The sequence below is a fragment of the Magallana gigas genome, chromosome 5 (assembly GCF_963853765.1).
Source record: "Magallana gigas chromosome 5, xbMagGiga1.1, whole genome shotgun sequence".
In the NCBI taxonomy this organism is placed as follows: Eukaryota; Metazoa; Mollusca; class Bivalvia; order Ostreida; family Ostreidae; genus Magallana; species Magallana gigas.
The window spans coordinates 33,900,271-33,926,289 of NC_088857.1; the positions used below are offsets into that span (position 1 = coordinate 33,900,271).

The 26,019-nt window shown below is 33.1% G+C and overlaps 2 protein-coding genes and 1 long non-coding RNA gene across 6 annotated transcripts in view; 2 read left to right on the forward strand and 1 right to left on the reverse strand.

Moving 5' to 3' along the window:
- The window catches only part of LOC105338929 (transcription initiation factor TFIID subunit 8), a 46,117-nt gene extending 39,637 nt beyond the window's left edge, over nucleotides 1-6,480 (reverse strand). The window contains exon 1 of the mRNA XM_020071688.3: nucleotides 6,266-6,480. Coding sequence (XP_019927247.2) covers nucleotides 6,266-6,404 — 139 coding nt within the window. The 5' untranslated portion in view covers nucleotides 6,405-6,480. The remainder of the gene's footprint in view (nucleotides 1-6,265) is intronic.
- Nucleotides 6,481-7,770: 1,290 nt separating this feature from the next.
- LOC105338930 (rho family-interacting cell polarization regulator 2) overlaps nucleotides 7,771-26,019 on the forward strand; it is a 45,493-nt gene continuing 27,244 nt past the window's right edge. For 2 of the 3 annotated variants that reach the window (XM_066084663.1, XM_066084665.1), the window contains exons 1-2: nucleotides 12,447-12,857; nucleotides 18,298-18,464. In XM_066084663.1, the coding sequence (XP_065940735.1) occupies nucleotides 18,344-18,464 (121 nt within the window). In that variant the 5' untranslated portion in view covers nucleotides 12,447-12,857; nucleotides 18,298-18,343. Of the gene's footprint in view, nucleotides 8,014-12,446; nucleotides 12,858-18,297; nucleotides 18,465-26,019 lie in introns of those variants that run through there. The other variant, XM_066084664.1, reaches the window with a different exon arrangement.
- Nucleotides 19,011-23,152, forward strand: LOC117688699 (uncharacterized). 2 transcript variants are annotated; one of them, XR_010714160.1, is made up of 6 exons: nucleotides 19,011-19,442; nucleotides 20,908-20,950; nucleotides 21,284-21,352; nucleotides 21,500-21,526; nucleotides 21,705-21,777; nucleotides 22,029-23,152. It is a non-coding gene; the product is annotated as an uncharacterized lncRNA (long non-coding RNA). The 2 variants fall into 2 exon arrangements; XR_010714161.1 differs by lacking the exon at nucleotides 21,500-21,526 and having other exon boundaries at nucleotides 19,012-19,442.

A 26,019-nucleotide genomic window follows, 5' to 3' on the forward strand; every position in this document is an offset into this window, starting at 1 on the left:
AAACTTTTAAATTGGCTAATTTAAATTGTTAATGATTTTGGAACATTACAACGTAACATGGGCGATCCAGACGTTTTGCCCGGGGGAGAGGGGGGGGGGTGTCCGAGGGGTATCTATTCTATATTTGTAAAGTCTTAGTAATTTTACTATCTAATTTTCAGAAATTTGAAATTTCCGATACAACACTATATATATATATATATATATCTATATATGAATAACATGTGCTTTTATCGCGTTTTGTACACATGTACTTGTATTATTTACCTTATCAAGAAATTCATTATGATCATTCATAAAGGTGGGGATGCGAGTAATTTGACTCAGGTCGTCCATCCGATTTTTTTCAGACCGGAAGCTATTGTTTGAATCAAGCAACATTTATTCTAAAAATGCGTTTGTTATGCATGATAGAATTATTTTTTGAATATAATAAAACTTAGTTCAATCAAGACTTCCAACATTTCAAATAGATTCGATAGCACTAGCTAGAACCCCCAGTGTCCATAGTGCTTGGATTAGCTGGTTAGTGACCCATACGCATATGCACAAAGGCGCACACCATGCAGTTATGTTACAAAGCTAGCTAGCATACTACAGAGGGTGTTTAAGGATCAGAGGGTGCATATACTACATAATCACAAGCCGTGCATTAGTAAATTGCAATGAGAGAGAGAGAGAGTGAAGAGAGAGAGAGAGAGAGAGAGAGAGAGAGGCGTCGGAAACAAAACAAAAATGAAAAAGGGGGTTAGCCGGCCCCCCCCCCCCCCCCCAATTTTCATTCATTTCAATTAAAATTATATGTACACAATATTTTTTTTTAAGTACATTTCCATTTTTTATTTGTTTCCGACGTCCAAATGAAATGTCAATATACTTATATTAAGGGGAAATGAAATGAAGGTGTTTATAACAGGCACGTAGCATTGGGGGGCGGGGGGTGCATTTACATATAAAAAAAAAATTATCATGGAGTTGGCCCCCCACTTTTTTGGTAGCATGTAAAAAATTAATATGAAAATAAGGAAATTAGGTATATACTACGCCACCCCCCCCCCCCCCCCCCGGATTAGGGAAGATTTTGGGAAAGTCATAATTTTTTTTTTTTTTGCTTGTCAAGATTTTTTTTGGATGAGCCTGCCCCCCCCCCCCCTTCCCCCACTTTCAGAAACGATGCTACGTGCCTGTATAAGCAAGCATATACTTCTGCTATATATATACAGAGTTACACAACAGCATCATGATTACATGTAGATATTGCATGTGAAAGCATTACACACGTACATGCATTATTTGAGCAGGAAGCTTGCATTTGTGAAATAATGATGAATTAAAAAAAATTGCGTGTGCAGAGAAACCGAGTAGATCTATATTCTATATAATGAACACATTATAAAATCATCATCAAATTGTACTTTTCCTCTATCTCCGAGGGCAATACGTGTTATATTTCATTGATCTCTGATCTCTGAATCACTGATCACTGAATATAAAACAAGGTTGTGAAAAATGACGTCACAGCGGCTTTATAACTCTCCACTTGCACACTAAAAATGCATCTCTTAGCTGGAGGTGAAACACGGGTGCGGATCATGGATCTTCAAACTTCGAAGTCCGATTTCTCTATTTTCTACTTTACAGTTTGATTTCCTCTTGTGATATTTGATTGTGTGGATAAAATGAAACTTTTTACAACAAATTAAAAGTACGTGTATTTAATAATAAAGACTATATGCCTTATATTACTTACAAGGCGCAAAGTTTGCTTTAGATTTAGAAAGTTCGGGAAAACAATGTACCTGTGACGTGGTACTTTACAACGTGACGTCGAAGAGTGGTAGTCTGCATGAGGAAGGAGGTGCTGTAAGTTTTAGTCAGTGTTTACATCGTAGGGTTTGTCTAGTCATTTTGCGATTTAAAAACGTTGTTACGATTGTGAAAACATGAGAGACTGTGTTAGAGATTATCTTGATTTGCAATTCGTCTGCTCACAGAACTCCGTAAAACATCGATGGATTTGGCATTGAAGACCGAGGCAGGATCTGGATGTAATATGCTATTGCATTTACGTGTGTGTGGCAGTTCAAATGCTTCTATATCATGTCAGTTACCGTAAAATTCATTAGTACAACGCGAGGATTTACTGACATTAGAGATGGAGATTTACAGTTTTTGGGGGGATTTATTATAAATCTAAACAAGAAAATCGGCGCATGCTCAAAGGGGTTAGTCGCCGCCGAGCGGCAACTAACCCCTTTGGGCATGCGCCAACTAACCAAGCAAAATTCTCATCTAATCCAGAGTACACCGCCAACAGTATTGTTTACAAATAAAAATGAAAACAAACAAAATAAAAAATAACACAAACATATGAAATAAACAAATAAATTAATATAGAATAAACCATACATAGCAAAACACTTTGTTAAGCATTTGAAAGGATATTGATAATCATATACATTATCTGAGAGGGAGGATACATACATGTAGTACAAATAAACAAAATGTTTACTGCTACTATACTGCATTAGACTTAGAATGAAGAAAACTAAGCTACATTTTTTCCTTACTGAGCTTTACAAACATCTCAGGGGACTTAGTTGCTCGATTTTTGTTATTCTTTAAATTTCGAGTTAAATAATTATTCCGAGTTAAAATAATACCCTGTTAACTGCTTCCGAACTTGAAACTTAATGTCTTATTTGATTGATAAATGGAATAAGCATACAAGTGTGCTGCATCACACAACATACTTTTATATTACTCAATTAAATTTCATTTTACTGGTAATTTTAAAGAACATGGAGGAATAAGATGAAGCATAAAACCACTGAAGTTCATGTGAAAAACCAATAATTTTTTTTCTTACAAATATAACTTTTGTTACATTTATTAAACATATGTTACAGTAATCATTTGCATTAAGTATTGCCAAAACCTTCAAAAACTGACTTCAAATTTATTGATATTAAGACATAAAAATATGTATATGCTAATCGAGCAACAAACTGCTAATGAAATCGGATGTTCAGACAATAGTTTTTTATACACTGGGTCATCAATACCATTTTCTAAAGAACGAATACTGATAAAACATCACGTAACATGTAAATGTCTATCTTTTTCAATTTTCAAAAAAAAAGGTACCAAGACCCACTCTATGGTATAAAGCAAGTTTTCTTACTTCGATCTTCAAAATGATTATCAAATGGCCAAGATCGAATTATGTTTGCACAAATACAAATTGAGTTTGTTATTTGAATGGAATACAACATGTGATTCCATGGTGTAGCGGTTAGCGATGAGTTCTTGAAACATAAGTATGTTTAAGTAAGTGTTCAATTCTGTTGTAAATACTTTCACTTTTTAATATCTTTGTTTAAATTCAAAAACTCATTTGAAGTGAAAAAAAGTAAAAATTGTGTTATTATGGTACATGCACTTAATCATTTTATAGATTTTTTGGTTTACTGCTAAATAATAATGTTATCTTAAGTGTTATTTTTTTAAAAGTAAACATGCTACTTTGTTAAGGGTACAAATTAATGGACTTTGAGACAAAAGATTAGAATTCTTTATTTTATGTACATAATAAATTTTCTGAATATACCGGAATGTAAGAAAAGGAACAAATATATTTGAAGTTAATACACATATTATACTAAACATAATGCTAAATGTGTAATTGTCATTTGAAACATATTAGTGATAGAGGTGTGGCCACTTGTGGGCAATATGCCTCGACTTATTCCCCCATGTTCTTTACCAGAAACTATGTCATGCGGATCGTGAGTTTTAACTTTTACCAGACATACAAATTTAATAAACAAGAGGCCCAGGGGCCACATCGCTCACCTGAGCAACAATTGCCTTAATTCTGATCAAATTAGCATTACAGTATCAAAATATCTTGACAACTAAGTACAGTAGATCTTGCTAAAAAAAATAGAAAATCTGTCAATTTTTATCCACCTCTTTTTTTGGGTAAATACCAAGCCCCTTTTGTTGTTGTACCTGTAAGAAGATTTTTCTCTATTCCAATTTACCCCCCCCCCCCCCCTCCATTTCGTGGCCCCCCTTTTCTCTAGGGAATCATGGTTTCATCAAACTTAAATCTGCATAACCTGTGCTTTCACACTAAGTACTGAGTTTTGGACCGAAAACTTTCCCAGAATATTTTTAAAGATTTTCTCTATATATTCCTATGTAAAAATTCAAACTGCCGTCACGGCCCAGCCCTATCACTAGGGACTGTGATTTTGCAAACTTGAATTTACACTATCCGAGGATGCCTCTACACAAGTTTAGGCTTTTCTGGCCAAATAGTCTTTAAAAAGAAGATATTAAAGATTTTCTCTATATATTCCTATGTAAAAATTCATCCCCCATTGTGGCCTCACCATACCCCATGACTATTATTTAAACAAACTTGAATCTTTACGATCTTGGGATGCTTCCACTTAAATTTGGGCTTTCCTGGCCTTATAGTTTTGAGAAGAAGATTTTTAAAGATTTTCTCTATATATAAAAATTTATCCCCCATTGTGGCCCCGCCCTACCCCCAGGGACCATGATTTGAACAAACTTGAATCTACATTATCTGAGGATGGTTACAATTTGAGCTTTCTTGGCCATAAAGTTTTGAAAAGAAATTTTTTTAAAGATTTTCTCTATATATTCCTATATAAAAATTTATCCCCTAATTGTGGCCCCACCCTACCCCTGGGGACCATGATTTGAACAAACTTGAATCTACACTATCTGAGGATGCTTCCACTCAAATTTAAGCTTTTCTGGCCTGATAGTTTTTGAGAAGAAGATTTTTTTAAAAAATTTCGATATATTCCTATGTAAAACATGACCCCCCTCTTGTGGCCCCACCCTACCCCCGGGGACCATAATTTGAACAAACTTGAATCTACACTACCTGAGGATGCTTCCATTTTAATTTGAGCTTTTCTGGCCTGATAGTTTTTTAGAAGAAGATTTTTAAAGATTTTGTCTATATATTTCTATGTAAAACTTGATCCCCTAATTGTGGCCCCACCCTACCCCTGGGGACCATGATTTGAACAAACTTGAATCTACACTATCTGAGGATGCTTCCACTCAAATTTAAGCTTTTCTGACCTTATAGTTTTTGAGAAGAAGATTTTTAAAAAAAAAATTCTGTATATTCCTATGTAAAACATGACCCCCCTCTTGTGGCCCCACCCTACCCCCGGGGTCCATAATTTGAACAAACTTGAATCTACACTACCTGAGGATGCTTCCATTTTAATTTGAGCTTTTCTGGCCTGATAGTTTTTTAGAAGAAGATTTTTAAGGATTTTGTCTATATATTTCTATGTAAAACTTGATCCCCCCATTGTGGCCCCTCCCTACCCCTGGGGACCATAATTTGAACAAACTTGAATCTACACTACCTGAGGATGCCGCCACACAAGTTTGAGCTTTTCAGGCCGAATAGTTTTTGAGAAGAAGATTTTTGAAAAATACCAACAAATTTTCAATAATTCTCAATTATCTCCCCTTTAAAGAGGGCGTGGCCCTTCATTTGAACAAACTTGAATCCCCTTCACCTAGTGGTGCTTTGTGCCAAATTTGGTTGAAATCTGCCCAGTGGTTCTTGAGAAGAAGATGAAAATGTGAAAAGTTTACAACGCCAACGCCGACAACGACAACGACAACGACAACGACGACAGACAACGGACAAATTGTGATCAGAAAAGCTCACTTGAGCCTTTGGCTCAGGTGAGCTAAAAACTACCGATGACTCCGACAATGTGGCACATTTTGTGACTTGTCAACTCTGAGATAACACAAGCAGGGTGTCGCTGAGAGACCAGAACATAATCTCAGCGAGATTTGTAAAGACTGAAAATTCGAAGAGACGCTCGTCAAAAATTTTCAGTCACAACGAATCTTGCTGAGATTAACCAGAACACTGTAGTTGAAGGGATGACCTCACATAAGCATCCTTATTCAACCACCACCAAAATAAGCAGAGATGATTGCACACTAAGCTTGATATGATACTGTATGACCACATACTATGGTATCAAAAGATACAATAATTGGGTAAAACATAAATGATCAATCATAGCATAGTACAATATCTCTAGCACAAATAAAATTCAGTAAGGAGCTGCATGCTTCACCTTGTAACACAAACCTTCAATAATGTATGAGAATGCTTAATTCATATGTCAGTTTGTATACCTCTATACGTATAAAACAAATGTAGATGTCGGAGTGTACTCACAGCTCTGGAGCATTTCTGTTAGGGTCTCCACGGCCGCTTCCTCGGCCCTTTCAAATCCTGCCTCTGATGCTAGGGCACTGACCGCAACCTTCAATGCCTTTCGGCAGGAAACTGCCCTGGCATCAGACTCCGACGACATCTTTAAGGAATTTAAAAAAGAAAAGAAGGTATCAAACCAAAATCTTTGGAAGTCGCCATCTTTTTATTGATGAAAATGCCGAGCCCGATGTTATAATGTTTGTGTGCAGAAGACTCTGTTTCGACAGTTTGTGTCCAATAGTTATCAGCTTGCAATATTCACATTCCGATTCGTACCATTGTAAAATTAGAAAAAAGGTTGAGGATGTTAAATTTTTTTTAATCCAATCATAAAAAGTTATCGGTGGTATGATAAGAGAAAGTGCGGGAAAGAGGGCCCGCGCCCGTGTATATATAGGCCTACAGGTGGTGTACGGGTTAGAGATATAAAGTTATTTATACAGTGATGTATTGGAAGTTAAAACCAACCAAATGCAAATCATGATGTTAAATACCTATCCTTTTGAAATTCAATTTTAGACCTTAGTTTCTCTCCTGATGACCACATCTTGCTCAGACATCACCATAAGACTTGTCTGCAAGGTAAGGGGTATACTCTGACCTTGGATAAATTTTTTAAATATAAAAGGTCAAGATCAGACTATAGAACTCTAATTAGACTCCTCGTCTAAATCCTAGGTCCTTTATACTACCCCATATGATGCCTGTATGATATATGCATTAATTAATAAGTTTTTAAACTAAATTTGGAACCACCAGTCACAGACCACATGCAGACAATATGTGTTCATAACAGGTTGGCGCGAGAGAGCTTTGCAGATTCCATGCACTGTTGCAAGAGAGAGAAAATAATGGTCTATCTGCTCAAAAATGTTCATGCTCCCTCATCTCATCAAAGTAAAAACGCATGCTCTTTGAGAATTAAGCAACTAACACGCAAGTATCATGATTTTTTTAAGGGGGGGGGGGGGGGGCTTCACTGAATCTTGCACTTGCATTCTCTGGATGTGCAAGAGTATGGGTTTAATTAAAATCTAGTAATTGTTTAAAAATTACTTGGAAAAATAAAAATTTAACTAAAAGTAAATTAATTGTATTTCTATGGTTAGATATAAAGATTAAAGTACATGTATATGCAGAGCAAGGAAAGAAAATTCCTAAAGTTAAAGAAACAGATGATTAATTATTACAAAACAAAATTAGCTGATTACTTTAGACAGTGAGACTGTGGGATACTAGGATGCCTCTACCTGTTTATTTATGCAGCTTGAACACAAATGATAACAGACTCTTAGCCTAACAACATCCAATTAAGATGTGGGACAATTCTGGCACCCTCCCATCCCCCAACACAAGCAATTTGTCTGGAACTCAACACTCTCTGATAAACCCTGCAACTAGGGAATCTCGACACTAATCTACATAGATAAATTAATAAACTTTTCTTCTATGTCAACAGACCACGGAGACAGTATTTTAGGGATACCATAGATGAACTTAATTTAGGTAGTTCTCTGACTGTGCACCGGTGGGATTTTCAATTTGTGATCTGAGGCTGGTTCTGATGGGAAGTTTCATCAGGAGCTGGAATGGTGCACCACTTGATGATGTCAGGACACAGGCCTACATGTATGTTTCCCATCAAGACTGCACACTGGAGGGACTGTAACATCTCTAATGGTCTAGTCACCACAACCTTAGCTATAAAGGTAGGAGTTACTCCCCCTTTAATATGCACCATGGATATTTTTCTCGAGGTTTAATTTGAATGTATTAAAATTTTGCATTCTAAGTTTTTCTGAGTTTGATGTACCCCACAGATGAAATATTTCATAATTGGTTCACCATTCATGACTAGAATAGCAATAATGTGCAAATGTGCATTGTGCAGTCAATTAATATCTGTGGTCAGAAATTAAAGTTCCCACATCCATATGTGCTTGCATGCACTGTTTTCCATATTTGACAGAACTGTAATGTTTATATATTTAAATAGGAAAAATGCAAAGTAGTGAGTCAGAAGATATAGGAGAAGGATTTGCATTTGTTCAGAATTAATGTGGATAATCTGGAGCCTGAATGTTACATAATATGCATATGCCACTTACAACCCATTCCTTTATTAATCTGATAAGACAAGTGGATATTTTACATATTTGTTTAAGTTTAAGAAATTCTTTGTTAGTTCTACACATTTTATTGACAGAATATATGATTTAACACACTCAGGAGCACATACTAGCTATATTTGTTATACTTTCATGTTAAATACTGAAATCTGATTGGTTTAGACGCAGTTCATAATTTTTTCTATTACCCTCAGCGTTAGCAACGCACTTAGCAACGGGTAACATTAAAAATTGTTACATGCGTGAAAATCATGCGCGTACGGTTCGCCGTAGAATTCACGTTATTCCTATGTAAAAGCAGTTAAGTTTTCTTTAAAATTAAGACATTCAGTATAACAAAATAAATAGTGCCTGTTTGGGAGGATAACAGTTGAAATTGACACCCCTCGAAAACCATTGTCAACCTCCGCTTCGCGTCGGTTGACAATAGTTTTCTCGGGGTGTCAATTTCAACTGTTACCCTCCCAAACAGGCACTATTTATATAATAGTACATGTATATTAAATTCCAAAACAGTTAGCTAGGCCTTGAGTCGATCAGACACATCTTTCCTGATCTGCTCATAAGGACAATATAGGTTTACCTACATGTATATACAGTAGTTTAGATTATTGATTAACCTTTTGATACCGTTAAGTATGGTACATACATGTACAGTTGTAAGCCTCTGTTTGGTGGTTACATGCGTCATGAGAGATAACTCTGCCATATACAAGGCAAACAGATACATGATATGTTTATCTTCTTTTTTTTTAAATTTTCAAAATTATCAGCCCACATCTTTTGTGAAATATTTTCTCCTTACTTTATAAAAAGAGGAAATGATACATAGTAATGTGTTGACTGCTTGAGGCTTGTGCATGCTGTTTTCCCATGCTGGTCAGGAGTATATTATTATAATATATGTATTATGTAGATGGCTCAGGTGATGTCTGAATAACATTGACTTTTTCCTTTAGGTTTTTGTGAATGACCTCTGTGAGTAGAGGTTTATCAAGTCTGTGCACTAGACAATATCATAAACTGATAGAGAGAAAGAGAGCTGCAAATATTATCTGTACTGTTCAAACAAACTAGAGAAACAGCAGTCATATAGATATCACAGATTGGCAGAGCTAAAGAGTGAATTTGGCCATTGTTCAAATCTGCATGCCCCTTCTCCTGACATATTTATGTATCAGAAAATGATTTTGTCCTCAAATATTGATAACATACTCTTTTTATCTTCAACTTTGTTTTGAATGCTGGACTGATAATGACCCATATAGTATAGCTTGTTTATTTTATGCATCAGTCTTTATATGAACACAATTTTAATAGCAATTGAAGAAATTCTTGCTGCTTCTTTTTAATGAAGTTTTATTTTTATTTTTTGTTCTGACGAAGAAAAATAAATTCCCCCCATCCCATTTCAAAATATGTTTATGCATGATTATAAATGTATACGTGTATATTTATATAATATAAAAAGAACTATAAATGATAATCCAATGCACAGCACAATTACAGGCATCCTAAAGAGAGCGATAATATGTCAGCAAATTTTATGCTAGTATATTATGGCAATGACTCAATTATACTTGGTTAAACATTTTTTTCTGCAGTGTTAGTAATATTATATTTTGAATGTAAAAATTCTTATTTAGAAAAGGAAATCCTTTCAGATTGAAATAATTCCCTGTTTTACTTTATACATTAATTATTATGAAAAAAGTCATTGGTTCAGAAGGCTGTGAGGTAGGATAATATTGTGATAAAAAATTACTTCTGATTTGAGGGTGAAAAGTACTTTGTTATAACCATGAATTTGCTGACATTTTAATTCCAAGGAATTCCCTCACATAATGTGACCCAGGTCATGTTTATAGAATTACATGTACCAGTAATTCTCAATCATAGAACAATTGCACCTACCTGGTAAGTACCACTTTAAAAGGTAAACTATCATTACATCAGTTAAGTGCCTTTGGAGCAAATGGCACTGAATTTGAAACCAGTACACCAATTTACACTTAACCTTACCTTACCTGTTGATTTAAGGACAGTTCAAATGGTGAGGTGTCAAACAGTCTCAAAATGATGAATTTTTTTGGCATTTCAATGAGATTTGAATTTAATTGCCTTCATAAGATGGAGAAGCAAGAACAGCCAAGAGTAATTGAAATACCATTATTAGCTTTCTGAAGCCCGTCGACCAGAGCACTGTCCTCAAAATCCGTTTAATGAAGTGTCGCACTGTTGTTTGTGAGGGAAAAAAATAGAAATGAACAAGTTTCAATCCTGCAAGTAATTTAATATTTGCACAATCCATTTTAAAATTGCACAGATAAGTCTAGGGAGGTACTAAATATTAATAACTTGTATCGGTAGATATTGAATCAAGAACAGACAAACTATATGATAAGAAATTCCTTAACTGAAACATTTATTTTTTTCCAATGGATGAATTAAGGTGGTGGAATTGGACATCTGTCAATATTAATGTGGATTAAAGTACATAATAATTGAAATACTTTTACCGGTTTAGAATTTTCAAATTTTACAATATTTAATAGAAAAAATAACTTTAAAATATTTGGAGGGGTAAAAAATGTAAAACCCTCAGCGGCTTTCAGATTCGTAGTAAACCCTCTAACCCACTGCGCTATGCTGTTAGGTGACAATACTGGGAAAGAAACTTCTTATATAATTACACTTCATTTTAATGTTTATATTATTTCGATAAACAATAAGTCACAACACGGAAGTGTCCTATACCACCTTTTAAATGTCGTTGTAATATTAAATTGGCAATGAAGTTATCAAAAGAAAAAAGGTACCGACTCTTCACCCCAGGCTTGGCTTGTTAACTGTCAAGGACTTATCGCTGAAAATGATAAGTTCTGCTAAATGTTTTTGCCGTAATTTTTTCTGTGATGGTTAATATATTTAGTATGATACCACAAATTACACTTTAATTCTTGTCATTTTTTGAGTCTTTTTCCTTAATAATACATATACTTGACATTTCATGACCATTTCCATTTTCATAATTATATAATAAAGCATCAGTTTTATTTACTACCAGCAATCATTTGTCCTTCATAATTTTTTCTGTTTTTTGCTATATGAGCATAGCATTTAGTCCACCTATGATGCACAATACTGGAATCTGATACATTTATAATAGTAAAGTGTATCCCATGAAGTAAATAATATTCATTGCTTGTGTCGTCTAGGTCTTGACACTAAAATGAACCAGTTTCTAATATTTGTGGTAAAAAAAGAGCATGATGATCTGTAGACAGGTCAATGAGTTTAGGCCACACTAATACATGTATAATGACATCCAATGAAGAAGAGTACGAGCGGGCGAGCGATTAGATAAGAAGATTATTTTTCATTGTATGCAAAATATCAAGGCAGAACATAAATAAATTTGTGAGGACAGTTATATTTTTCTTCCCTTTTCTGATTTATAAGTTAAAACTATTTAAAATATGAAAAATAGAGCGGACATAGAACAGAAAACAGCACAGAATTTACTGGATGCAGGAAATTAATAATAATATTATTTGTACAGTTTTATCATAGTACAAGCGCGCGTTGTCCGACAACCAAGAAATTATTGGTGTGGCCTTACTGGGTTTTTTTTTTAATGCGCATGCAATATGTATTTTTTTATCCTAGTATTAGTTTTTTCTTTTTATCTTTATTATTTTTTGTACATGTATAACATATATGCCTTCTATATAGGTTTTGTAAATAGGCTGGGTGTTATGTAATGCATTGCCATAAAAAAATTGAAAATGTTGATTTATTTAACAGATTTAATGTATGAATTTGCCAAGCTTACTGCAGCATACTAATTTATTACTAAAAGAAGTTTGAATATTTAAAATTCATGTATAAATCTGAAAACTTGATTTGCAAATCAAACTATTAACCTTTTGATCGAGTAAGCTGAATTCCATTAACCTTCGACCTATTGCTCCCATTGTATTAGCAGTCTTTCTCACCTGGCTGAGGTGATCAGCTATTATAGTGATATTTGTTCACATTGGGTTCAGACCGATATTCTTCAATGGAGAGTTTATTATTGTTGTGATCTGATTAAATCGACAGTGCTACTTAGTGAATCACCCCGCTCTCTCCTCCCATCCCCAGAAACAAGCTTTAAAGTACCAAGACACAATGCTCTTCCCCGCAAAGTGATTTCATTGTATAACAGGTGGAAAAGCGGTGGAGTTATATAGGAAGCAAATTCCTTGTGGATGAACAATTTTTAATTAAGTTTGAAAATATTTCTTTCGCAAACACAGATTTAAGGAACATGTAGGATTTTGTGCTTTGAGTTTGGAGATTACAACCAAGAGAGAACTCAGCTCTGACTGTCTACAAAGGGATTTGGGATACAGATTTTATTAGAAGCTGAGGGCTGAACAGTAAGACTATTTTAGGATTTTTATGATCTGTTTGATAAGTTAGAAATGTTATCAGTGAAAATAATCATTAATCGTTAGCTCTTACCTGTGGTGAACAGAAGGTATTTATATTTGAAGAAAAAACCAGAACTTTTTTCACTTATTAAGGCTGGGATTTATTTTAAAAGGTAGGAGTGAGTTTGATATATGTCATAATTTTACAAATAAGGTTGACTTCATGAATAACATTCAATTTAATTGTTCATTAAACAGGCTATTGTAGATACCTGTAATCTTTTAATATACACCCATACAAAAAAAAGTTACACTTAGTCATAACTTTTCTGTAACTAAAGTGTAACTTTTATGTACCTAAGATTTAGGCACATAAAAGTTATAACTTTTTTGTACCTAGATTGGACTTAAACTTTTTGCCCTATAACTAAAATGAACCTACATGGAACTTAGAAATTTCTTAGTATAACTAAAATGTACCTACATTGAACTTAGAAACTTTTCAGTATAACTAAAATGTACCTACATTGAACTTAGAAACTTTTCAGTATAACTAAAATGTACCTACATTGAACTTAGAAACTTTTCAGTATAACTGAAATGTACCTACATTGAACTTAGAAAATGTTCAGTATAACTGAAATGTACCTACATTGAACTTAGAAACTTTTCAGTATAACTAAAATGTACCTACATTGAACTTAGTCAATTTGTGAATGTGTTTGGACTTTGTCATTTTTACACTAAAAATTTAAGAGAATCTTATCCAAGAGGTTCAAGTCTAAAGTAGACTTTTATCACAATAAATCTAAAAACTAATATAAAATATCGTTATATCTTTGTTTTTTTTTATAAAAATCACGATAAGTGGGGGGGGGGGGGGGTAGATGTAGGTTGATCACACACTGGGTAGTAAAATCACTAAGATTTGTTTGAAAACAATGACATAACCATTATAACGGGAATCCAGTCCATCAATTGCAACACAAACACCTGTCCAAAATTTTATTGTTTTTATAAGGCAGAAACAGGAAATCACTTTCCGCCTGAACGCACACACATCCCAGATTAACAGTAAAGGGTGTCTAAAGAGGTCATGCTTAGTCCGTGCTGTGATGACACTGATGTTTGTTTAAGATAAAAAGTTGATGTGTGTGTTTTGACCAGCAGACATTTTTTATTTTGCTCCTGCAAGCATTATTTTGTTATCGGTCTCTTGAACATCATTAGACATATTACGATTTCGTTTAAACACTGTTAAATACTAAGGGGTAGCATCAACTTTATATTATCACTGAAAATTTTTCCAACTTTTCATGGCCTACCCCATGAAGAAAGGAATAGAGCAGATTTCTAGAAATTGATTCAGAATTTTCCCACGACATCGAATGCATGCGAAGAAAGGGGGGGGGGGGGGCTGGGGAGGGGTGGTAGCATTGTTTGTTATTATGAGATGGGTTCATCATATTTATTCACATATTTCATTAATAGACATGCTGTTAACAAAGAACAGTACTGTTATTTCCATCTGTATGTTTTCCCAGTACAAGCCTATCTCTCATCGTAATTTATAACAGCACATAGCTATAAGGACTGTGTTATAAACTTTGGGAAACATGTTTTATTTAAATAAGGTGTTATAATTTTCGGTTTTACATATTCATCAATTGTAAAAATGCATTGGTATTTAAATTGATTTAGTTTTTAAAATTCCCTCAAATTATTCAAAATGGCGGCTCTTGAGACCGGAAATGCCGAGTTTTGATGATCGGTTACTAAACTAACAGGTTGTAAGGAAAGAAAATATTACTAAAATTTGTTTCAATTAAATGCAAAATTCTTAAGATAATATTAAGTAAATAATATTGTTTTTTAACCAAAATAAATTTTAAAGATTTATCCCGGTATTAATCGTGACTGTATCGTGATTGGCCAAAATTTCAAACTTTGACTTTCGTGAATTCTGATTGGACAATTGCCATTCCGCCATCAAATTTTGAAATGGGCAAAGAAGACAGGAGTTGTTGTGAAGATTTTCCTGATTTTTTCAAGAAATATGCAGAATCACAGCGTGTTGTATGTAGTAATGAAACTGCAAGCAGTGGTTTCATAAAGATAGACATGCTTAAGACCTGGATGATATGGCTTTAGTTGTGGATGACCATTTCCATTCAGGGTAAGTCTGATGTACAAACAAGTCATTTTAAATAATTCATTTGTGTTTGCTTATCTCAATTTCTATATTATTGCTTTGCACTTAGAAATGAATTACATTTGGAATATTTCATTTGGAATTTTATCATCTATATCAAAGTCTATGCAGCCATGTATATCTAGTGATGTACATTCTATATGTAATCAAATTATGGCCGACTCTTTTAAAAGGAGTATCATTGTATATTGCAGAAAAAATCCCAACCAAGTCCAGCTAGCAGACTGTACACCAGATTGAAGATACATCATTAATACAAGATGAAAAAAGTAAGTGTGTGTGTCTATTAAGTAAAGATATACAGATTTTAAATTTTTAACCATATATTATGTATATCTTTTAGTAAATGAATTATTGTAAATCTGAGAATATAATGGCAACTGCATGCTGTATCAATGTTGACTTTTTTTTAGAGGGGGGGGGGGGGGGAGTACTAGGTCAACAGAGAATATAAAAGTTTTACTGATATTTAATAATAATTTATGCTACATATATTGAAAATTGTCAAACAGTATCATGTTTTAAATATTATTGCCTTCTTTAAGATTAATGGAGGACGAGGATAATACTATGAAAGAGATCATATGCAAGAGCAACCGTTCCCATAGAAATACATGCAGCCATGTAAACAGAAACCAGTTTTCACCTGCCAGGTGCTGGTCACATATATATTCAACTTGGTATGCTATATAATTTTCTGTTTTAAGTATAAGGTAGTTGTCAAGGATTTTAACAGTTACAATGAAAGTACATGTAGTAAGAAATTGCCATAATGAAACATTCTTTTTTATACATTTTAGGAAGTTCAACAGATTCAAGAAACAGATCCAGTTGTTTGCTGATAAATTACTGCAGGTCATTGGTATCATCTAGAACCAGGACTGTTTTAAAAATCATACTAGTATGTTTGGAACAAAATCATGCTAGTATATGTTAGGAATTTAACCTAAAACATGCTTTAATTATGAAGGTTTTGGTCAAATTTTGGTTTACAAAATAATGTTTTTCAAACTTTCTATTCAAATTTAGCAAGAACATTAGACACACATGTAATCCCAAATGGTTTTATGTTAGATTATTGCTTTATTTAAAAAACTTGCATATAGGGTCTGTAATGATTTGAGATAATTATGTAAACAATAAAATGCTTTTTTGGTGACATATGCGGGATATGAATGTAGCGACATTGCAGAAAAAATACATTACCCGCATTAGCGAGTTATGTAAATTTTTTCTGCAATCATTGCTCCCTTCATTACCTGCATGAATCGTCAAAGAAAGTTATATTGTTTATATTTACATCTTTCTTTTAACAAATTAATAAATTGTTTGTAAAGAGTAAGTTAAATTTACTATATTATTTTTAATGTGCATCAGTACGTTAGCTAAAAGAAACAGCCAAATTGTCTTCAATGGGAATGTGAGTCTGCATTGATATCCTGACTATTTCAATGATTTTTCTAAGGTCATTATAGGTTTCGACCAATCGTTAAACAAGGCGTTAACTATAAGTTTCCATAAGAAATGGAGGAAAGCATACTCATTAGATGTAAATATAATTCAGTAAACATATTGATTAACATAAACATTGACTTAATTGTGTTCTTCTGCTCACATGAACAGATATGATTTTAAATTCCTATTCAAGAGCAAAAACAATTTGATGAAAAGTTCATGTCAACACTAGGGACTTTTTTTTCATCAGTATAACACCTGTACATGTACCTGGGGGTTTTTTTTATCTGAAGTTTATGATACAGATAGATATTTTTTGCCTACATCTGTAATTTTTCTGTGTAACTTTTCTGTACCTAAATGATAACTTTTTTGTACCTACATCTATAACTTTTCTGTACCTAAACAATAACTTTTCTGTAACTTTATGTATAACTTTTCTGTACCTACATCTATAACTTTTCTGTACCTAAATGATAACTTTTCTGTAACTATATGTATAACTTTTCTGTACCTACATCTATAACTTTTCTGTACCTAAATGATAACTTTTCTGTAACTATATGTATAACTTTTCTGTACCTACATCTATAACTTTTCTGTACCTAAATGATAACTTTTCTGTAACTATATGTATAACTTTTCTGTAACTATATGTATAACTTTTCTGTACCTACGTCTATAACTTTTCTGTACCTAAATGATAACTTTTCTGTAACTATACGTATAACTTTTCTGTACCTAAATGATAACTTTTCTGTAACTATATGTATAACTTTTCTGTACCTACATCTATAACTTTTCTGTACCTAAATGATAACTTTTCTGTAACTTTAATTTGTAACTTTTTTGTACCTAAATGATAACTTTATTATAACTTTTTGATAACTTTTTTATACCTATTTATTTTTATGAAAAAAATAAATTGTCAATAGTTACACTCTAGTTATGACTTTTTTGTACTTAAGCAAAAAGTTACAATATAGGTATAACTTTTTGATGCTAATTTGGAACCATAATTGATCAGATGGTTCCAAATTGTGCTAACTTAGTTATGACTTTTTTGTAACTTTTTTAAGGGCTCATAGGTATAACTTTTTAGTGCTTTTTTTTTGTATGGGCAGGCATCTGATCTGTTGGGAGTTTATTCTCCAAATTATCATTTTGGGTGGGACAAAAACAATAGAAATCTATCACCAGCTGTTACGGGAGGAGAATATTGTTGAGAGCTCTTGCAGATACATGCACATTGGCGTTACATTACCTGATAGTCAGTGTACGGGAATACTTGGGGTGTAGATACATTTTATTTGTATTACATGTGTACTTTATATATCTGTATTCTATAGGTAATGTATACAATGGTTTGGTTCGATATTCTGGGGTCTCTGTAGTGAATTTATAAATAGGGGATCAATCATCACGTAAAGTCGAAGCATTACCTAAGAATCCCTGACTGATCCTTGTGCTGTGGTGGTTAGCTGTTGGGGTTCTGCACTACATGTAAAACTCCCTTGTTTGTAAGATGGGCTAAAAGAGAATGGATTTTTAAAATGTTTGATGGATTACTCCTGAAACTCATGCGCAGCCTGATGTATCACCCCAGTTCATGAATAGTGGTTACCACACCTTGCTTACATTTAGACTTTGGTGTTCTTTGAAGATGAATTTTGAACAAGAAAGAAATTCCAAGTTGTTACATTTTCGCTAGTAATTCTTCACATTTGAACCCTGGATCCTCAGGTTAAATAAACAGGTGTTGGATTTTATTTTTCCTAGGGAATTTTTAAAAGGATAGTGACAGAAAGACGAACTACTTATCATCATGGATTACAACTCACCGTTTGTCAAGCAAAACCGCTTGCAAATTTTCAAGGGAGTCAAAAGATCAGTGACTTTTTCCATGGGACAAAATGTCCCCAATAAGCCAGTGGTCAAGCGCAGAGGTAAGAAGCCATATAAAATTATATTGCCATGTTTGTTCAGTCACAATTTATTTGAAGTATTATATGTCTTTTAGAGATAAAATCATTCTGTATACACAGTTATTTTTGCCTCATGTAATTTTCCCCCTTCTACACTTGCAAACAGTTTTGCCTGTCTTGAATTATAGCACAGCTGTGTATAAAGAGAGATCATTTTAGACATTAAAATTAATCTAGTCTTCAATTTGCCCATTGACAACAGGGTACAGGGGGGCAAAAAATAAAACGGGGATAAATATTTCCCTGTATTTAGTATAACCTTGATTGTATGACCAATTTTATCAAAAATTGTTTAAAATAAAATGACAAAAAATCCTTAATAAGCTAGTTTTTGAGAAATAAATTTTAAAAAATTTGATTACTTTCCCTTCTTTATTTTTGTTAGTTATATTGAAGTTATTTATTTGTTTGTTTTTTAAACACTGCCATATTATACTGGCCCCCCCAAAAAAATAAAAATTTGCAGTGCTAGGGTTGCATGTATCGCTTTTTATACCCCCGCAAACGAAGTTTAGGGGGGTATATTGGTTTCACCCTGTCCGTCTGTCCGTGTTTACGAGAGTGCATGTATTGGGTTCTTTTTATACTTAATTGGTACTAATTGGGTACTTTTTTCTTATTGGGTATACCCAAGAGGAAGTGTCGCTTAATCTACTTAAAATGCCTTAATTGGGTACATGAAAGTTAGTACCCAACTAAACTTAGACACTGCGACTTGTCCAATAAAGTGTCTGAAAAAGTTGCTTCTATGGACGCACCATGTATTCGCTTCTATATCATACTTTCGGAACACTAAATTTAACTAAGCTGCGGTCATAGTAACTCCCGAGAGTTCCGAAAAGCAACCTCCGTTAATCTTGTTCTTTCAAGCGTTTGATATCACACACAACAACAATGGCGTCTGCAAGGCATAGTGAGCACGAGGTCAAGATCCAAAAAGTAAGTTTCTTGATTTATTCACACTTTGAAAATAAGTCTTGCTTTGATACATTTTGTCAAACATAAGGATATTTTACTTTATTAATCAATTTTGAACTACATTCGGATAATTATAGTAATAAAAGGACTTATGTGTATTTCGAATTTCCTCTGTCTTGATCGTCTTAACATACATTGAATAGCGGATGCCCTTTTTATTGAAAGTAAATTCAATTCAAAACCACCATTGTCCTAGCCTCTGTTTTTTGCAAAGTTAAACCCGAACTTGCTGGACTTCACGCACGAGTGACCTGAGACAATAGACAATACAGTTAAACACTAAAGAGAGGCCCAAGCTGAGGGGGTATACACAGCTGTCCTGTTAAATGGGTGATTTGACACCTAATTACTGGTGCAATAATTTGATAAATAACAACTGTATTATCTCCTTGAAATTAGTAGGCTAATTGTACAAGCTAGATTAACACTGAGACATCGTAAGGTTATCTAAAAAATAGAATTAACACAAAAGAATATATTTTATGGAGATAATTTGAAATTTCAACACCGAGGCATCTAAAACCATGGTTTGACTAAAGAAACATTTTAATAAAAAACTAGATGTGAAGTTTTCCTATTCTTTTCTAAGCTTTTAAGTATCGTCAGATTAACCAGAATTTTCTCTGTTTCCCAAAAAACGTAACTACACTTCTTGAAGAATGCAAAAACTTAATTAATTCATAATAAAAGATTGCAATATTGTTTTGCAGATTTTAATGCCACTTGATTTTTAAAAACCCTAAAATAACAATTTCAATATCCAAATTTCTGTGGTAAAAAGGGTTTAATAATTTTACCATCAGTTGTCTACTTATTTTCTTTTGATTGAGAAGTGGACAGGCATAGTCTACACTCATGCTATGCCTGTCTACTTCTCAAAAGAGAATATTGTCTAAAAAGAGAATATTGTCTACATTATACATGTCCTATGATTCATTACTGGATACAGATGTGTTCAAGTTTACATATAGCCTAAATGAAATAAAGAATTTTTAATGCATTATACTTTAAAACTAGTCAGACTGTTCTAAGGGATGAAAATAAATGTAAATCAATTTAAGAGAGAAAAAAAATGAAAATAAAATATTGAATAACACTTAATATGTGAATGCAAAAGCAAATCATTTTTTGTACAATAATATTGTTTCATTACAGATCTTGAGGTCACATTTGATTACGATGCAAAATTTTCCTTAAAATACACTTGTTTCTAAGGATTAATGATTTATAATATTACCGCAAAAAAAGGTGCCTCTTTCAAGGTTTTATAATATTTACCGCAGAGAAAAGTGCCCTTTTCACCATTATTTAACATGCCCTTTTCAAATCCTAGATTTAACACTATACCAGGCTATATATTAAAAACTATATTATTTATGAAAGTGAGATAAATATAGAAATATATTTGCATTTTTATTATGCACAGGTGGATCAACTACCAAGAGAACAAAAGATGTGCTAATTTTAAGGTAAGAGCATATAATGATACGTGCCACATTAAATATTTTACTTTCTGTAGTAAATTGAAGGTAAAGAACATGGCGGTAGCGTGTTGTGAGGACCAAGCTGCTATGATTGTTGGTATCTTACACTTGTAAATTCATGTGTATTTGTGTGTTTGCATTTTAAACTCTAGATTAAATGGCCATAAAGAAACAAGAAGTTTGGTTTCTATGGTTAGAACACTGACAGGTGTACATCAAATAAATAGTGAATGTAACCTTGGCTTGAATTTAAGCAGAAGCATGACACAATGATCAAGCCTTATGAAATTTTTTTTAATCGATTTCTTTGTATTTCAGGAGATACTGTAGCTCTTCTCCTGGATGGGGGTGTTTGGTGGCCAGGAGCACGTTCCTTGATGGAAAAAAGTAAGTGTATGTAATATTTTTTGTGCTTTTTTTTCTTTTCTTAGAAACATCTTAATGCATGTTATCTTCAAGTGAAAAGCACATTAATTTGCTATTTCAAAAGTTTTGAGAAATGGATTCCTGTATTTAATTTTCTTAATATTTCAGTGTGAATGCAGACAAAGGAAAAAAATTGTAATGAACATTTTTTTACTGCTTGCTTGTTTACACCATCATAATTATATTCCTTTGATGAACAGTTAGATGTAAACCGTTTGTTGTAAAGGTGTTTGAAAATTTGGTTTCTGGAACTTGATAAATTGGGAAAAAAGCACTTTTCAGTTGCAATTAATTGAATAAAACTTTCTTGTAGTGATAGAGGAAGAAGACATACAGGAAGATGAATAAGAGAATACATCACTTCGAGGAAAGAAAACCTTCATCTAGTAAATATTTTTTTCTTCATATCATACCACATGACTGATTTGAGTTAATCTATTAATTCAATTAACTTTTCTAATTTCAAACTCCATCCAAACAGGATATTATCAGTCAAACTTTGTGTGCAAAGTAATTAATTGTAAATGAGGCCAAGTGTGTGTTTCAGTCCTTGTTAAGATATGATTTGAGTTATTTTATTTTCTATCTTTATTTAATTAACATATTTTATGTGACGTACAAATTTGTTTCATTGCAGCATGAATGAAATGGACGGAGGCTGAACTGGAGGAGGTTAAGGAATATTTCAGAGAATGTCTGATCTCGAACACCACTCCAGGAAGAATAACTTGCAATATGTAAATAGAGGAAAGCAGAGCTAATATAATAAGCTATGGGAAACTCTAAAGAAGAAAGTGTGGAGTCTGCCCCCCCCCCCCCCCCCCCCAAAAAAAAACAAAAAAAAACTAGAAAATAAAAAATAAAACCACCTTGACAGTTTTTGGATCTAAAATCTACAGCAAAACTTAATTATGTAATGATGTTTGTTTTCATCTTCCTCCTTGCTCTTATTACAGTGAATTTTTATTTTTTTAGTTTTGAGACAATTTTTTTTCATTTTCATCACCGTTTACCATACTTTTCACTGAAATTGAATCAATGGTAATTTCTTTTATTGTGAGAAAGACATGCATTGTATCTTTTTAGAAAGGATGTAATCAGTTTGAGAATGTTATCATTCAAAAGTACATTTTCATTTAATTGGACATTTGATGAGAATTTTGTTTGATCAAGTCAAATTATTGCAAGATTGCAATTTATTTAGCAGTATGGTAGTATAAAATTATTTGTAGTATTTTCATGGATTTTCTTCATTTGATGAGAACTTCTTTTATTAAAGGAACTGATTGCCAATTTTTGTAACTAAGCACTTGATTTATTTAAGACACCGTTTGCCCTTTGTCATAAATATACCTTTGTATCAAAGCCTAGATTATTATCTTTCTGTGTTTTGAAGATAAAAACAAAAGAAAGTTGGCACCTCTTAGTTTGGTAATTACATATACTTTGTGGTAGATGAATTGAAGGTTTGTGGACAAAATATTTTCATTATATTGCTTGAATTTTCTTGAACTGTGGCCATGTTGCAATTATTTAAGATCCATGCTTAGAAAAATTGTTAATTGCTAAATTGTCATTTGCATAACAGCCAGGTAGTTGCAAAATGATGGTACATGTACCTTGACCTATCATAAATTGATATTTGTAAAGGTTTCTAGACCAGATATGCAGTGTTCAAAAAATATTTGAACTATTTAATGCTTATAATGCTTATGAATGCCAATTGTTTTTTGAAAAATAAAAACGAAATGTTAAAATCTCGTGAGATTTGCTTCTTGTGATTCAATGTGGTTATACATTCCTCGTATTTAATTAGGAATCTTCAGTACAAAACAAGGGCTATATAAATGCCCTCTACTGATTGGGTTATATTCTAATGCAGGAGAACAGATATTGAAGAAAAATGCCGACAGATGTTCCAAATATCTGTTAGGTTATATATCATTTAAGGAAGATAGGTAACAAAGAGGATTTGGAGAGCCAGGTGTCCAGATCTTGTTGGGTTGTATTTCAATTAGAGAAAAATAGGTTACCTACAGGATTTGGACCGTGTCCAATTCTTGTTGAGTTGTATTATAGTTAAGGAAGGAAGGTAACCAAGAGGATTTGGACAGGTGTCCAACTTTTAGTGGGTTATATTCCAGTAAAGGACGAAAGGTAACCAAGAGGATTTGGACAAGTGTCCAACTTTTATTGTGTTGTATTCTAGTATTAAAGGAAGAAAGGTAACCAAGAGGATTTGGACAAGTGTCCGACTTTTGTTGGGTTATATTCCAGTAAAGGAAGAAAGGTAACCAAGAAGATTTGGACAAGTGTCCAACTTTTATTGTGTTGTATTCTAGTATTAAAGGAAGAAAGGTAACCAAGAGGATTTGGACAAGTGTCCGACTTTTGTTGGGTTATATTCCAGAAAAGGAAGAAAGGTAACCAAGAAGATTTGGACAAGTGTCCAACTTTTATTGGGTTGTATTCTAGTAAAGGAAGAAAGGTAACCAAGTGTCCGACTTTTGTTGGGTTATATTCCAGTAAAGGAATAAAGGTAACCAAGAAGATTTGGACAAGTGTCCAACTTTTAGTGGGTTGTATTCTAGTAAAGGAAGAAAGGTAACCAAGAAGATTTAGACAGGTGTCCAACTTTTATTGGGTTGTATTCCAGTAAAGGAATAAAAAATTAAAAAAGAGGATTTGGACAAGTGTCCGACTTTTGTTGGGTTGTAATCCAGTAAAGGAAGAAAGATAGCCAGGAGGATTTGGACAGGTGTCCGATTCTTTTTGAGTTGTATGCCAGTTAAGGAAGAAAGGTGGCCAAGAACAGTTGTACAGGTGCCCAATTATTGTTGGGTTGTATGCCAATTGGAGAAGAAAGGTAGCCAGGAGGATTTGTACAGGTTTCTTATTTCTATTGGGTTGTATTCCATTGAAGGAAGACAGGTAACCAAGAGGATTTGGACAGGTGTCCGATTTTCATTGGGTCGTATTCCAGTTAAGAAAGAAAGATAGCCAGGAGGATTTGGACAGGTGTCCAATATTTATTAGGTTGCATTCCATTTAAGGAAAATAAGTAATCAAGAAGATTTGGACAGGTTTCTAATTCTTGTTGGGTTGTATTTACATTGATAGGATACAGGTAACCAAGAGAAGCTGGACAGGAGTAGAATACCTGTTGGCTACTTGTTTGTATCAAATATGAATGGGACTTTATCATAAGACTTGCTTAGTTTTCTTGTAATGAATAACATGCTTTTCAGTAGGAAGCAAAATTGTAGAAGGAAATAATATTTTTTTATCTTAGCAAAACAACTTCACAAAAAAATAGTTTGCCTCACACAAAACATTTGCAGTTTTGTCACAATATACCTACAAACAATAAAACAAGCATTGATTTGGAATGAATAAAGAAAAATAAAAAATAAATTCAATAAATGTGGACACTTAAATATATTTACCCAATTAGATTAAAACAGTTACAACCCAAAAACTACACTCTCGTATGTACGGTTTTTTCATATCCAATAAGCAATATCCAACAGAACTTGGACTTGACGAACCCAATAAATAGCCTAATGTGTGTCCGTCCGTCTGTCTGTCCGTCCGTCTGTCCGTCTGTCTGTCCGTCCGTCTGTCTGTAGACGCAACTTTGTCCCCCCTATAGAATTTTTTATTACTGCATGGAACAATTTGAAAATTTGTACATATGTTGAACACCATCTGAAGATGTGCACCTGCAATTTTTTTTAAGATCAGACAAGATTTAATGATTTTATGACAGTTTTCATTTTCCTTACTCTATATATTGTACACTAATGTTGAAAAGTAAGGGAGGTAATCCTTACAGATTTTATTAATTAATTAATAGAAAACACTCTAAAATGTATTTATATAAATACATCCAGATGGAGTTTTTTGTCTTTATGTCTTAATTAATAAAAAAAATTATTTTTTATAAGTATTCTATCAACTGACAATGCAAAGTTTTTGTTTGTCAATGATAAATTCTTAGGAGCTAATGAGAACATCAAAGACAAGTGTGGCTGAATTCATTTGTCCCAAGGGAGCCATTATCTGAGCCATGGTTCAGATGGAGCATGTGTTTAGGGGAAATTGATAATCTGTAAAATGGGTGATGGTTTTGGGGCTATTTTAAAACTGTTTCATGTAAACCAAAAGGTCTATCATTATAAGGAAATAAATAATATAATTATTAATAAAGAAGTTAAACTATTTTTAGAGGTTGTTTAAATTTATTTGTCAAGTAATTTGATGAAGTGACCCTATTGGACATTAATTTAAACGAAATTCAAAATTACTGATATGATTGTAGTGTTTTGGCAATTTTAAAATTGTTTGCAATATTAAATTTTCTTTTTTACATATTTTTACATAGTATGGTAATTATGGTAATGTTTTGGGAGTTTAAGGGATCAATTTTCTGATATGGAGTTCAATTGTGCCATAGGAGAAAGTGGGGAAAATTTGAAACAACTAATTGCATCTGTCAAGACTCTTATTAGAAAGATATTGAAAGTCTTATCAACAGAAGAGCATTGCTTTGCTACCGGTATATCTATTCACTGCAAAGGGAGGGGTTATTGTCATTTTGTTGGTTTTTCTTTAAATCAATTAAATTA